General features: G+C 38.6%; 3 protein-coding genes across 3 annotated transcripts; all 3 read right to left on the reverse strand.

Annotated features, from left to right (window-relative positions):
* Nucleotides 1-292: 292 nt before the first annotated feature.
* LOC109218036 lies at nt 293-1,896 on the reverse strand. The gene is made up of 3 exons (XM_019382352.1): nt 1,825-1,896; nt 1,460-1,726; nt 293-1,306 (listed from the first exon to the last, which is right to left on the reverse strand). Exons 1-3 carry the CDS (start codon nt 1,894-1,896, stop codon nt 293-295), a joined length of 1,353 nt encoding a protein of 450 aa, XP_019237897.1.
* Nucleotides 1,897-3,029: 1,133 nt separating this feature from the next.
* Nucleotides 3,030-5,582, reverse strand: LOC109218038 (G-type lectin S-receptor-like serine/threonine-protein kinase LECRK2). The gene has a single exon (XM_019382354.1). The coding sequence runs from the start codon at nt 5,557-5,559 to the stop codon at nt 3,187-3,189; it is 2,373 nt and encodes a 790-aa protein (XP_019237899.1). The 5' UTR covers nt 5,560-5,582; the 3' UTR covers nt 3,030-3,186.
* Nucleotides 5,583-6,015: 433 nt separating this feature from the next.
* Nucleotides 6,016-8,690, reverse strand: LOC109218037 (G-type lectin S-receptor-like serine/threonine-protein kinase LECRK1). The gene has a single exon (XM_019382353.1). The coding sequence runs from the start codon at nt 8,552-8,554 to the stop codon at nt 6,170-6,172; it is 2,385 nt and encodes a 794-aa protein (XP_019237898.1). The 5' UTR covers nt 8,555-8,690; the 3' UTR covers nt 6,016-6,169.
* Nucleotides 8,691-13,655: the final 4,965 nt, after the last annotated feature.

Below are 13,655 nucleotides of genomic sequence, written 5' to 3' on the forward strand. Positions count from 1 at the left end.
GAAATTAAGCGAAATAACTGGGAAGATGACAAGAAAATAAAAAAAATATACTGGAATAGATGTAAAAGGAACTGAAGCTGAAAATACTATATTATTTTACTGCATTTGGACTACAATTTATAAGAGAAATACTAACTTAAAAGACCTAAAAATCAGCACAAAATATGCTGAAAATAACTAACTCCTAGAGACTAGTTCACTCCTAAAGACTAGTTCAAAATTATTTCAAATTCAAACTAAATTACTGCAGTAAATAGCTGAAACAGTAAAATAATTTTACTGAGAGCAGCTTCTAAAGCATATTTCTAACACTCCTTCTTGCTTTTGAAGCTGCAAATTCTGAATTTGTCCCTTGTAAACCTTTAACTGGAAGCGACTTTGTACGTAAATTTGCCGACTGATCTTTGTACTTGCAGTGAATCGAGTTCACTTCTGTATTTTGCTGCATCTCATGATTGTTAACGAAATAAGTTGGCTTGTTTTTCAGCATCGTTTGCATCTTGCCTTGAGACTTGTCAACTTTCTTCCAGAATTGCATTTTTTGAAATATTGGCAACTTCTTCCTTACCTTATTTTCACATATGTCCTCAGTTGGAGAATTACCTGCACTTAGTAGATTCTTTTGGCTCCATTCTTCATCTTCGGTTGTATCAAATGAGAAATTTTTACCTCTCATTTTAACCCTTAAAATCTCAAGTCCAGTTGCATCATAAATGAAATAATATTTATCTTCAAAGGATACTTTAAATCCTTTTTCCATTAGTTGTCCAACACTTAATAAATTTTGATCAATATCAGGAACATAAAGAATATCTGAAATTTTTTTAGTACCTGAATTTGTTGGGATTGCAATAGTTCCTTTTCCTTTAGCAAGAATATAATCACCATTTCCAATTCTGACTTTCTTATTTCCTATATACGTGAACTCTTTGAAAAGATTTCTGTCATATGTCATGTGGTTTGTACAACCACTGTCAATCAACCAAAAATCAGATTTTTTGGTTGAAAGAATAGTTGCCACAAACAAGTGATCTTCTTCTTCTTCATTGGCGACTTGGGCATCTGATTCATGCTTTTGATATTTGCCTTTGCAAATTACAGCTTCATGACCAAGTTGGTTGCAAATTTTGCACTTTGCATCTGGCCTCTTCCAACATTTGAATGGTGGATGACCTTTTTTGCCACAGTGCTGACAAGGCGGGTAAATTTTTTTAACATTATTACCCTTGCTTTGAGTTTTGTGGTTGGCTGCCAGGGCTCCTTCAACCATACCATCTTGCCTCATAAGCCTCCTTTGCTCTTGTGCCTGCAATGTATTTAACAATTCTGCCAAGGTAATCTTGGATAGATCCTTTGTATTTTCCAAGGTAGTTATGGATACTTCATATTTTTCAGGCACCGTAACAAGAATTTTTTCAATAATTCTTGAATCTTTAAATTTAGTACCAAGCAATCTTACCTTGTTAACAATGCCAAGCAACCGATCTGAGTATTCTTTGACAGTCTCAGATTCCTTCATTTTCTGCAACTCGAATTCCCTTATTAAATTCAACACCTTCATGCCTCGTATTCTTTCATCTCCTGTATATTCTCCCTTCAGATAATCCCAGATTTCTTTTGCTGATTTAAGAGTCATAACTCTCGTGAAAATTGTTGCAGACACACCAGCAAACAAAGTTGCTTTCGCCTTTGATTTCCTGGTTTTCTTTTCCTTGTGACTCTTGATCTGGGCCACCGCGGGATTGTTAGGCAGCGAAAGAACATCATAATCTTCTTCACGGCCTCCCAAAGATCTAAAGCCTCCAAGTAAGTCTTCATTCTCACTGCCCACAGTTGGTAATTTTCACCATCAAAGACTGGAGGAGCCAATTGAGAAAAACTCATTTCAGTCTCCATCTCACTCAAGAAAAGATTTTACTTGGGTCCCTTAAGAAGATGGCTCTTGCTACCAATTGTTGGTTCTTGATAAAAGAAATTAAGGGAAATAACTGGGAAGATGACAAGAAAATAAAAAAATATACTGGAATAGATGTAAAAGGAACTGAAGCTGAAAATACTATATTATTTTACTGCATTTGGACTACAATTTATAAGAGAAATACTTCAGCACAAAATATGCTGAAAATAACTAACTCCTAGAGACTAGTTCAAAATTATTTCAAAATTCAAACTAAATTACTGCAGTAAATAACTGAAACAGTAAAATAATTTTACTGAGAGCAGCTTCTAAAGTATATTTCTAACATATTCATAGGGGGCCGCGAAGATGTCTCATGTTTTGAGGCAGCACTATTAGTCGGGGAGGTTGAAGCAGAATATTTTTGTATATGTTTCTTGGTGTTTGAACTGTTAGCATGTGAAGTATGAGCATCAAAGACCCGTTGGTTTGCTCAGAGGCTTGATATTCAGAAGTGAAAGTGGGAGCATATCACTATGGATTCTGTAGTTGGGCTTGAGGAGATTCGATGCAGTGTGGGTCATTATATTATGCTCCGCGGGAGCATTATTGCCCTTATATCTATGCACTTGCAACACATTTACGAAAATAAAGAAAGCGACTAAGTTTCATTGAAGGTTCATGGTGCCACATTAATTTGAACGTAGACGTGTTGTTATTTACACCGGCCAAATAGGGTAAACAGTTGGTCAGTTTGATCAATTTTAGACTTCAATTCAGGTTATTCGTCTTTTCGATTTATATACACAAATAGATCGAATGAAAAGAATATAATAATTATGCCAACTTGACACGAAGAATAAAACTTTCAACAATGTTATTAATGTCATAAAAATTTTCTTCCAGATAGTAATTTATAAATAACTTCATTAATGATCAATCTTTACGTAGAACATTCTAAATTTTCAAGCACTCTTTCGCATGGCTAGCAAGATGAGATCAGGCACTCTTCTTTGAATTGAAGAAGTGAGGAGACAGAAGAAACCATGCCGAAAACTAATTCACACATATAGCGAAAAGAAGTTAATCAATTCAAAGTTGTGGTAGGAAACCTTTATAACGTTCTTTGTTCACTCATTCAAGCACAATGTGAACTAAGGTAGAACTTACTATTCTCATTTGCGATTATTGCAGAAATTTCCCTTTAATATCAACAGATATTATTGAAGAAAACAAAAGTAAACCAAACAATCATGCTTACAAGTTAAAACTAGTGATTTTACATGAAATTAACTGCTGCTACTTGGACATGGAGGAAATGGAATATCAATAATTCCCTGTAACATCTGTAATACTTGTTTCATGGGAGGACGAAGAGCTGGTTCGTCCTGAATGCACCAGATCGCCACTGAAATCATTCTCTCCAAAGTATTCTTGTCTACGTCTTCACTTCCAACAAGCTTGTCTATTTCACTTTCTACAAGGCAACTATATGCCCATTTAGAAAGCTGGATTTCTTCTATTTTAGTCACATACACTTCAATGTTTCTTCTGCAGCAAATGATTTCTAGCAATACAATACCATAACTGTAGACATCTACTTTGACAGAGATAGGGGTATTTGTTTGCCATTCTGGTGCCAAATACCCTCTAGTCCCTCTTACACCGGTGAATGTTCTTGTTTGATCAGGCATTAGTAGTTTGGCCAACCCAAAATCTGAGATTTTAGCTGTCAACAACTCGTCGAGTAAGATGTTTTGTGGTTTTATATCACAGTGGATGATTGGAGCTTCACATTCTTCGTGGAGGTAAAGGATTCCCCTGGCAACATCTAGTGCAATATTTACTCTTAAGTTCCAATCAGGGCGAGTAGCTCCTCGGAACAAGAGATTTGCTAGGCAACCATTGCTCATATATTCATAAACTAGAGCTCTTTTTGAGCCTTCAGCACAATATCCAAGCAATCGAACCAAATTCCTGTGTCGAGTTCTGCCAATGGACTTCATTTCTGCTCTGAATTCCCTTTCACCTTCATCGACTACCTTCTCTAGCCTCTTCACCGCCACAAGGTTTTTACCTTTGTCGAAGCTCCCTTTATAAACAGCACCGAAGGCACCCTTTCCCAACTCTTCTTTGAAACCATCAGTTGCCTGTTTTAGTTCTCTGTAAGAGCAAGTTCTGAGTATGAAGTCTTTCGTTAAGCCTGTGGTTCCTGTCTGCAATAGCTTCCTGTACTTTATTATCCTGAATTTGAAGACATAAAATCCTGAAAGTGCAAGAGCAGTACCTGAATACAGAACGAAACTTATCGATAAAACCAAGATCACTACCCATGGTGGCTTCACTGAATCTGTTGTTGGATTTTGCACGACTATATTGCTGACTTTAAAAAAACCAGTGTGAGATCCTTCAGGAGCGCCTTTGACATACCTCAAAGGCAGCTTATGTTTCATACATTGGCCAATTTCATCGAAGAGGGCAGCATCACAATCACAGTCCTCAAAACAAGATTTGCCACAATCTTCTTTTCCTAGAAATGATGTGGCAAAGTAAGGAGGATCTTCCCAAGTAAGATTAGTCGTAGTAGTAATCTTATAGACACTTGAATCTTCTTTGCCATGAATGCACTTTCCTCTAGTGAAGTTCCTTTGACAATCACCAAAGCTTGGATCATTCTCTTTCAAGTATGATCCTGGTAGACACATACAAGAGTGTACATTGTGACTTGTAACACAAAAGCTGTTAAGGCCGCAGAATCCCTTCACAAGACAGAGATCATCGATCGCCTCCCACTCCAACCGTATTTTGGAATTACCATTGGAGTCGAATTCATGAGAATAGAGTCGAAAATTTCCATCATGATCGAGTGTAGCCCGATAAATACCTGTGTTCTTCTGCATAAGTGGACTATATAATCGTCGAATTACTGAAGAATCAGTGTCATTGATCAGCAATAAGATGCCTGTACTGTTAAGAAGCAGATGATTTCTGCAACCAGAGCAATAGACCTGTGAAGCCCAATAGGCATCCACTGCCTCATTCAAATTTCTGGGGTATGCAACAAGGTTCCCGTCACCCTGCATCACGAGGCGAAATCTCCCTGAGGAATGATTTGTGGAGGAGAAACTAGAAATCAATTTACCCCCACTAGCTAGAATCTGGCCACCTAAAATTGTATCAACAGGAGAACTGAAACTTTCGTAAATAGACTCATGATCTTGGTTGTAAAGAACAAAGTTACCATTATCAAGCAAGTTGGCATAATATGCAGATTCTGATAAACTACCAATAGTCTTATCCCCATTACTTGTTTTCAGAACTACAATTCCATCAATAAAGGCCAAGGTGGAATCTGCAGATATTTCTGGATCATCACGAAATGCGGTCCAGACAATAGTATCGTTGTTATTGGAGCCTCCCACTAGCCAAATTCCTACCTTGTAACCACTTCCTTGTGGATAAAAACCAAAGGCGAAATGACCAGAAGCCGAGTACCATGCTGTAGGCTGAGTAGTGGGATGAAGAGAAGATCCTAATCCTATTGTATTTGGTGGCATTGATTGAGCTCTAGCTGATCCAAAGATCACATACAATACAAGGAAGAAATATAGAGACATGATATTGGAGTAAGAGAAAGCAGCACAAGTTTTAACTTTTAACATCCTTGTCAAAATTATAAAAAGGAAAAGAAAACTAGAGAAACAACAAAGACAAACAAAAAATCTATTCTCAAGAAATATCCAAGAAGAAACTGGGAATATTACTTGGTCAAGTCAACCATTAGGTCTTCTCTTAATGGGTTAGCATCAATAGAAAACTATAAACGACCAGAGAAATATTTTAATCGAAAAGTCTTCCCTGAGAAAAGTCTGATGAAAGACCTGAGAAAAGGAAAATTAATTCTATCTTTAAACTTTCCATGCGTAAGAATTCTAACTTTGAAAACAAAGGCTGAAAAGGACTACAAAGAAAGAAACTTTAACTACTCCCTTTGGTCCATATTAGTAGAAAATATTGTTTCTAAATTCTCCATTTTTCATTCTTTTGTTTTCCTTTCCATAGTTTACAATCAAAGTACAAAGGTCTGATATGAAGACCAAGATCAAAGAGGCTAGAAGTAAGAACATATTTGGCAACAAAGCGCCAAAGTTATGCTTGGCATTCAAACTGGTTTTGGTTCACATAAATAAAATGCTTGACATTCTATTACAAAGTAAAATTTATGCTTCATTATACACCAGTATGTTACAATATACAGAAGACATAAGAAACCTAAACAATGTTTGTGTATGCTAAAAATGGAATATCCATAATTCCTTCTAACATGAGAACCACATTCCTCATAGAAGGGCGCAGATCAGGATTATCGTGAATGCATAACAAACCAACCTTCACCATCCTCTCTAAGGACTTCACATCTACTTCCTCATCTCCCACTAGCTTTTTGAGATCATTTTCGACAAAGCATTTGTGTACCCAAGTAGGAAGAAAGATTTCATCCTCAGTCGAGACATTGACATCCATATTACTTCTACAGCATATGATCTCCAAGAGCATCACTCCATAGCTATAAACATCTACCTTGTCAGAGATCAAGGCGCTATTCTGCAACTCTGGTGCCAAATACCCTCTTGTTTTGAGCTGAAGTTGGCTCCCTACTTGATTAGGAACCAAAAACTTTGCTAGCCCAAAATCAGAGATTTTAGCCGTCCACAAATCATCTACAAGGATATTATGTGCCTTTATGTTGCAGTGAATTATGCAAGTCTCACATTCTTCATGCAAATAAAGTATTCCCCTTGATATGTCAAGTGCAAGCCTCATCCTTTGCTCCCAAGAAGGACTTGTTTCAGAATTAAATAGGATATCTGCAAGTGATCCATTGCTCGTGTACTCGTATACAAGAATCTTTTCAGACCCCTCCAAGCAAAAACCAAGCAAATTAACCAAGTTTTTGTGACGAGCTTGCCCAATTGCTGTCATTTCTGCTTTAAACTCCCTTTCTCCTTCATCCCCCATCTTCTCCAGTCGTTTTACAGCAATCGTTCTGTTACCTTCTGATAAAATTCCTTTATAGAGGTTTCCAAACGAACCATGCCTTATCTCTTCCTTGAAATGTTCAGTGGCTTTTTCAAGCTCGCTGTAAGAAAATGATCGAAGAGTGAACTCCTCGTTTGGCCCCAAATATGGATTTTCCAACAGTTTTCGATATTGGCGATCACTGCTTCTGTAGAAAAGATAACTGCAAATTGCAACAACCGTAAGCAGAAATGCTACGGAGCCAAGAGCCAGGGATAGAATCAAGATTAACTCTTTCCGGCTTTTATTTCTGTTCCCAGCTTTTCCAGGATGGGGAACAGTGTGACCTGCAATTTGGGAAATATTATAGCTCTGCTTGACAAAAGCCTTGACAGACTGATCAGTTGGATCAAGTGTTGAATAAATTAATGGAAGCTTGAATTTGCTGCAAACTCCATTCACATATTGAGCAGCCCAACAAGTACAATCCTCCAAGCAAGATTTTCTGCAATCCTGCTCAACAATTGAAACCTGAGAAAATGGATATCCTCCAAGTTTCAAGTGTTGAATCATGGTGAGATTGTAGGTCAATAATGTAGAGTCGCTGCTTCCACAAGACTCTTCATAAACAAATCCCCGATAGCACCCTTGGAATTTCATTTCATGGTTGACATATAAAAATCCCGGTAAGCAAGAACAAGCACCTGTACTGCTGCCATTTCTTGCAGTACAATAACTGTTTACACCACAGAATCCGCTGGCTTGGCATTGATTTTGTAGCGATGACCAATTGATTTCCAAGCTCGGTTCATCTTTGCCTTCAAAACTGTGTGTATAAAGCCTAAAAATACCATCAGGATCAAGAGTAGCGCGATAAATCACTGTCTTATTTGTTGTTCGAGTTGAGCTATTTGCTATTTCATTCACTTGAAAACCAAAACCATTAGAAGCATTTCTAAACAGTTGGCCTCTTGGAGTAAGACTCACAAAAACTGAATCAACATCACCGAATTCGCCTCTACTTTGTAACATAAAAGCCCAATAGGAAGCCTCAGGTCTATTTATGTAATTGGTTGGATATGCAACAAGGTTCCCATCAGCCTGCATACTCAAATAAAATCTCCCAACTGAATGATCAATTTCACTGACACTAGAGACAAGGCTGTGGCCTGATATTAGGCGCTGGCCAACGAGGAGGGTGTCCGTTGGATAATCAAAACTTTCCCAAACGGCATCTATTTTATTATAGATAACAAAGTTACCAGAATCAAGCATGGAAGCTGAAGTTACTGGCTTTGGAGATTCTGCAATGACTTTCATGTTCTGCTTTGACCATAGAATAAGTTTGCCTTCTTTTGTAAACTCGAGGTATCCATCCGAATGAACTGGAGGATCACCTCTACCAGCAATCCAAACGACAGTTTTTTCGCTCGTGGAAGCTAACCATATGCCAACTTGAAATCCATCCCCTTTTGAATAGAAACCAAATGCAAAATGGCCTGAAGAAGATAGCCAAGAACTCGGATTTCGGTTTGGATAAATAATAGAACCTAAGGTTATGTTGGAAGGTTGCTTCTGTGCTCCAACTTCAACAGCTGCAAATAGCATTGGAAGCATCAAGAACATGAAAGTAGCCATGGCAGAAAGATGGGAAAATAGTAATATTTGCTACTTTTCGTATAAGGATATTTTGACTAATATACGCAGTGGCATTTTCAATTTTAAATGGTACTAATGGGAAAAGAGGATGTAAACAAAGGGTAACTAGGAAATTTCTTATGTAGTGAGACGTTAAGTAGTGGCATTTTTCTACCTTCATTTGCGTGTTAGGTGGTTTAAGTTTGTCTTTTGCGCGTTGGATGGTTATATTATAAGTATATGTTTTGATTTCATTAAACGGATATTTTTCTCTTTCTTTCGTTATAAACAGAAAACGATTGCATCACTAAAAGTCAGGGATTACGTAGGGCATGGTTCTCCTCATATTGACAGAACCAGCTACGATGAATTTTGCGCTTACAAAATCGGACAAATTAGCAGAAAGCCACCAAGTGCAAAAACAAGTTCTTTTTAAAATTATTCTTTAGGGATTTTTTTACCCTGGAAACTATTACAAAGTTTTGTAATTTGTACTATATTACAAACCATTTACCCTATTTAACTATGTTTAACTAAGTATCAAAACTAAATGTATTTTTTTTACAAATTTTATACATTCCCACAAAGGAGATTCCATCGAACTGGTTATTACCTTTTAAAATCTGTGATTAGTGCGAATCAATGATATCTTTTGTTTTCAAAAAAAAAAAGTACGTAAAAATCACATACAAATAAGGTCAAAAAGTAACTGACTGATTGAGTTGCTTAAACAACTTTAATAGTTATTTAAACAACTAATTAAATTGCTTAAATAACTTTGCTAGTTGTTTAAACAAATAATTGATTTGATTGGATAACTTTGGTAGTTGTTTAAATAACTAATTGTGTTGTTTAAATAAGTAATCGAGTTGCTTAAACAACTCTTGTTTGAGAAAGTGGCCGAGTACATTAGATGATCAACGTGGGTAGGGTGGGTAACTATGATTGTGATGACCTAATAGGTCGTTTTTAGTACTAACCCTTACTTTCGTATTTCGAACCTCCACTAGATTCGTTTGGTGATTCTTGATTTGCGTGCATGGTTCGTATCTTTTCCGAAAAGATTTTGCGTAAAAATTTAAAGAAAATGTAATTTTTGGCTTTAGAAACAACTTGAGTTGACTACGGTCAATATTTTGGGTAAACGACCCCGGATGGGTATTTTGATGATTCCGATAAGTTCGTATTGTGATTTTGCACTTGGGCATATGCCCGAAATTGAACTCAGAGGTCCATAGGTTGATTTGATTTATTTTGCCGAAAGTTAGCAATTTGAATGTTTGAAAATTTCCTAGGTTTGAACGTAGGTTGATTTTATGGTTATCGGGTTCTGATTTTAGTTTTGGGACTTGGTATAGGTTCATTTGCTATTTGAAACTTGTCTGCAAAATTTGGTGCAATACTGTTTAACCAGAAAATAGGAATTTCAGTCAAAGCTTATATTTTAGAAGAACTCGGGTTACTGATAATCAAATTTGGAACAAATAAGAAGAATTGATATATGAGTAAAAGAAAGCAAAGTAAATCAGTGTATTCCAATAATATTCTGTGTCCTTACAAATGTTTATTCCTCTCCTTTTATAGCTATTTCTAAGTAATACATTTCTTTCCTCTCACAACAGAGTCGTTATGAGCAATTAATGGCATTAATGTAACGTTATAGTCAGCAATCGTAACTATTTCGTGAAGATTCTGTAATGTTTTCCATCATTGACGCTCATTAATTACGGATAATACGTATCTGTACTTTTTGCTATCTAGATTCATTCCTCCGATGTCTCTTCAAATTTTCAAGAGGTCTGAGTAACCGTTCCTTCCTGTTTTCTTGAATCTCTGCCCGTGCCTGTTAAAGCTCGTGTCTCTTCAACTATTCTTTGCCAGCTGTCATTCTTTTATTGATCCACGTATCTTTACATGTCAACACATAATTAATTCCATATGTTAACTAAATTTTTTTCAATATAGATAGTCCCCCCACTTGCCATTTATTCAACAATTGAATATTTGGGAAGTGGTTCTCATTAAAGCGAGAACTTTTGTGTCACGACCCCAAACCCGGTCGTGATGGCGCCCAACACGAATGCTAGGCAAGCCCGACCATTTACTCTCTCAACCCGAGCACAGAGCTCAAAACCAATTAATCAGATACTTAAAATCAAATATTAATACTCATAGTTGAAATACTCAATTAAAACAATACGAAATACTGACATAAACTGTAACTCCCAAAGACCTGGGGTCATGAGTCTAGAGCCTCTAACTAATACAGAGTCAAGAATCCTCAAAATAAGTAAGTTCTAAAGTACGGAAATAATAAAGGGATAAGGGAGGAGTCGGGTCCTGCGGACGTCATAGCAGCTACCTCGACCACTCCTGGAACTCTGGAAACCAGCGGCTAGCTCAACTAAGCTCCCGAAGTACCTGAATCTGCACACAAGGTGCAGGGAGTAGGGGTGAGTACTACCGACTCAGTGAGTAATAAGCATATAAAATGTCTGAAGATAAGAAATCCACGAAATGCCACAAAGTAAAGCTAAAACTAACAGTCCAGCACCTATCTACGAACCAACAGCAAAACAACTTCAAATATTACAGTCAAGTAAAATGTAAGGATGCAATGCAATGCACATGACCGCTACGGCGCGTAGCCCGATCCATTTAACGTCGACGGCGCTCACTGGGGGTGTGTACAGACTCCGGAGGGGCTCCTTCAGCCCAAGCGCAATATAATCATACCATTCGCTGCGGCGTGCAGCCCGATCCATACTCAGTCCACAATATGCATATGAGTCACGTAACAGGTTCAATTAATTTCCCAATTTCCAATTTATTAAGAAGAATATACTTTAGATATTTAACTTCAAGAAAAGTGACTTAGCATTTCATAACAGTGATTAAACACAGGACTGAGATCAATGATTATACAAAGCATGCTATCACAATGACATTCATCCTCTAAGGATGCTACAGATCGGCACAAGGCCCCAAACACGGCAATAAGCCCAGATATATTCAATACAGGGTGTGTATCAGTCGCCAATATAGAAATATTCTTGTTCGGGATGGACTAAGTCTAAATCCCCAGTCATAACTAATCCCGCACCTACCATGGGGTGCGAGTCACGCCCTACAATAGCGTCACAATGTGATAAGCCGGGGTTTCAAACCCTCAGGCCATCATATACACCAACTACTCACCTCTAACCGGCAGTAGAATGGTCCGCAATGCCTTTTCCTTTCGTATCAACCTCCTCGCATGTCGAATCTAGTCAAAATCACAATGAATACATAAATATGGGTTAAAGAAACATAACCCAATCAAAAATACTCGAAAAGTACTAAAATTCACGAAGTTGGCAAAACCCGAGCCCCGGGCCCACTTCTTGAAAAATTCCGAAAATCACACCAACGGATTCCTCGTCTCGCCCCGAGTCCGTGCATATAAAGTTTACCAAAATCGGAGCTCGTTTGACTCTCCAAATTCCATTTTTACATCACAGCTTTCCAAGCCCTAGCTTGACCCGTTTTTGATGAAATTCTACTGATTTCTATGATAAATGTACCATAAACTCGAGTAATTAGGCCAAGAGACTTACCTCCAAGTGATTCTCATTCAAAACCCTCGAATTTCCTTGTTCAAAGCTCTTAAGAACGTCAACAATGGAGGAAAAATATGAAAGGGTCGCGGATGAAATATTATTTTAAAACCCTTCTGTCGCGCAGTCCAGTTTTCGCTTCTGCGGTCCCGCTTTCGCTTATGCGGGACTGCTTCTGCGGCCACATTCCGCTTTTGCGATCTTCACTTAGAAACCCGAACTTCGCTTATGCGACGCGAAGTCCGCTTCTGCGGTTCCCTCAAAATCGCTCCTGCGGTACAGTGTCCGCTTATGCGGACCCGCTGGTGCGAGCCACCTTCCGCTTCTGCGGAATTTCCCTAGCCGGCCAACGACCGCTTCTGCGACCACGTACCCGCTTCTGCGGTACCGCTTCTGCGGTCCATTTCAGCAGAAGCGGAAACACCAGATGACAGCAAAATCTGACCTGCAATACCCCTCAAAACTCTCGTTTAACCACCCGAATTCACTCCGAGGCCCCCGGGACCTCAACCAAAAACACCCATACATCCTAACACCTCATTCAAACTTGTTCTCATCCTCAAAACACATCAAACAACGCTAAAACCATCAAATCACATCGAATTCAAGCCTAAGTTTCTTAAAAACTTCCGAATTACGCATTCGATCAAAAACCCGACCTAACACCTCCGAATGATCTGAAACATTGCACGCATATCCAAAATCACCTAACGGAGCTACTGCAACTCTCGAAATTCCATTCCGACCCTCGGATTAAAATCTCACCTACCATCCGGAATTCGCCAAAATCCAACCTTAGCCAATTCAAGCCTAATTCTACACCGGACCTCCAAATTCAATTCCGATTGCGCTCCTAAGTGACAAATCATCCCCCGAAACTAGTCGAATCATCGGAAATCCATTCCGAGCCTTCTAACTCATAAGTCAACATTCGGTTGACTTTTCCAAACTAACCTTATCATAAAGAGACTTATTGTCTCATTTCTAACCGAACTCTATCCGAATTACTTCAAATTCTCCAAACACGTATAATGAAACATATAGAAGTATAAAACGGGGAAAACGGGGCGGTAACTCCCGTGACGACGGGTCGGGTCGTTACATCCTCCCCAACTTAAACAAACGCTTGTCCTCGAGCGGGTCAAGAAACATACCTGGAGTCTCAAACAAGTGAGGATATCTGCTCCGCATCTCCTTCTCGGTCTCCCAAGTGGCTTCCTCCACGGGCCGACCTCTCCACTGTACCTTCACCGAAGCTATGTCCTTGATCTCAAGTTTCGAACCTGACGACCCAAAATAGCCACCGGCTCCACATCGTAGGTCAAGTCCTCATCCAACTGGATCGTGCTGAAGTCTAATACATGAGATGGGTCCCCAACATACTTCCGAAGCATAGAAACATGGAACACCGGATGAACTCCCGACAAGCTAGGTGGCAAGGCAAGCATATAGGCCACCTCCCCAATCCTCCTACGTATCTCAAAAGGTCCAATGAACCTTGGACT

The sequence above is a fragment of the Nicotiana attenuata genome, unplaced genomic scaffold, assembly GCF_001879085.1.
Source record: "Nicotiana attenuata strain UT unplaced genomic scaffold, NIATTr2, whole genome shotgun sequence".
Classification (NCBI taxonomy): domain Eukaryota; kingdom Viridiplantae; phylum Streptophyta; class Magnoliopsida; order Solanales; family Solanaceae; genus Nicotiana; species Nicotiana attenuata.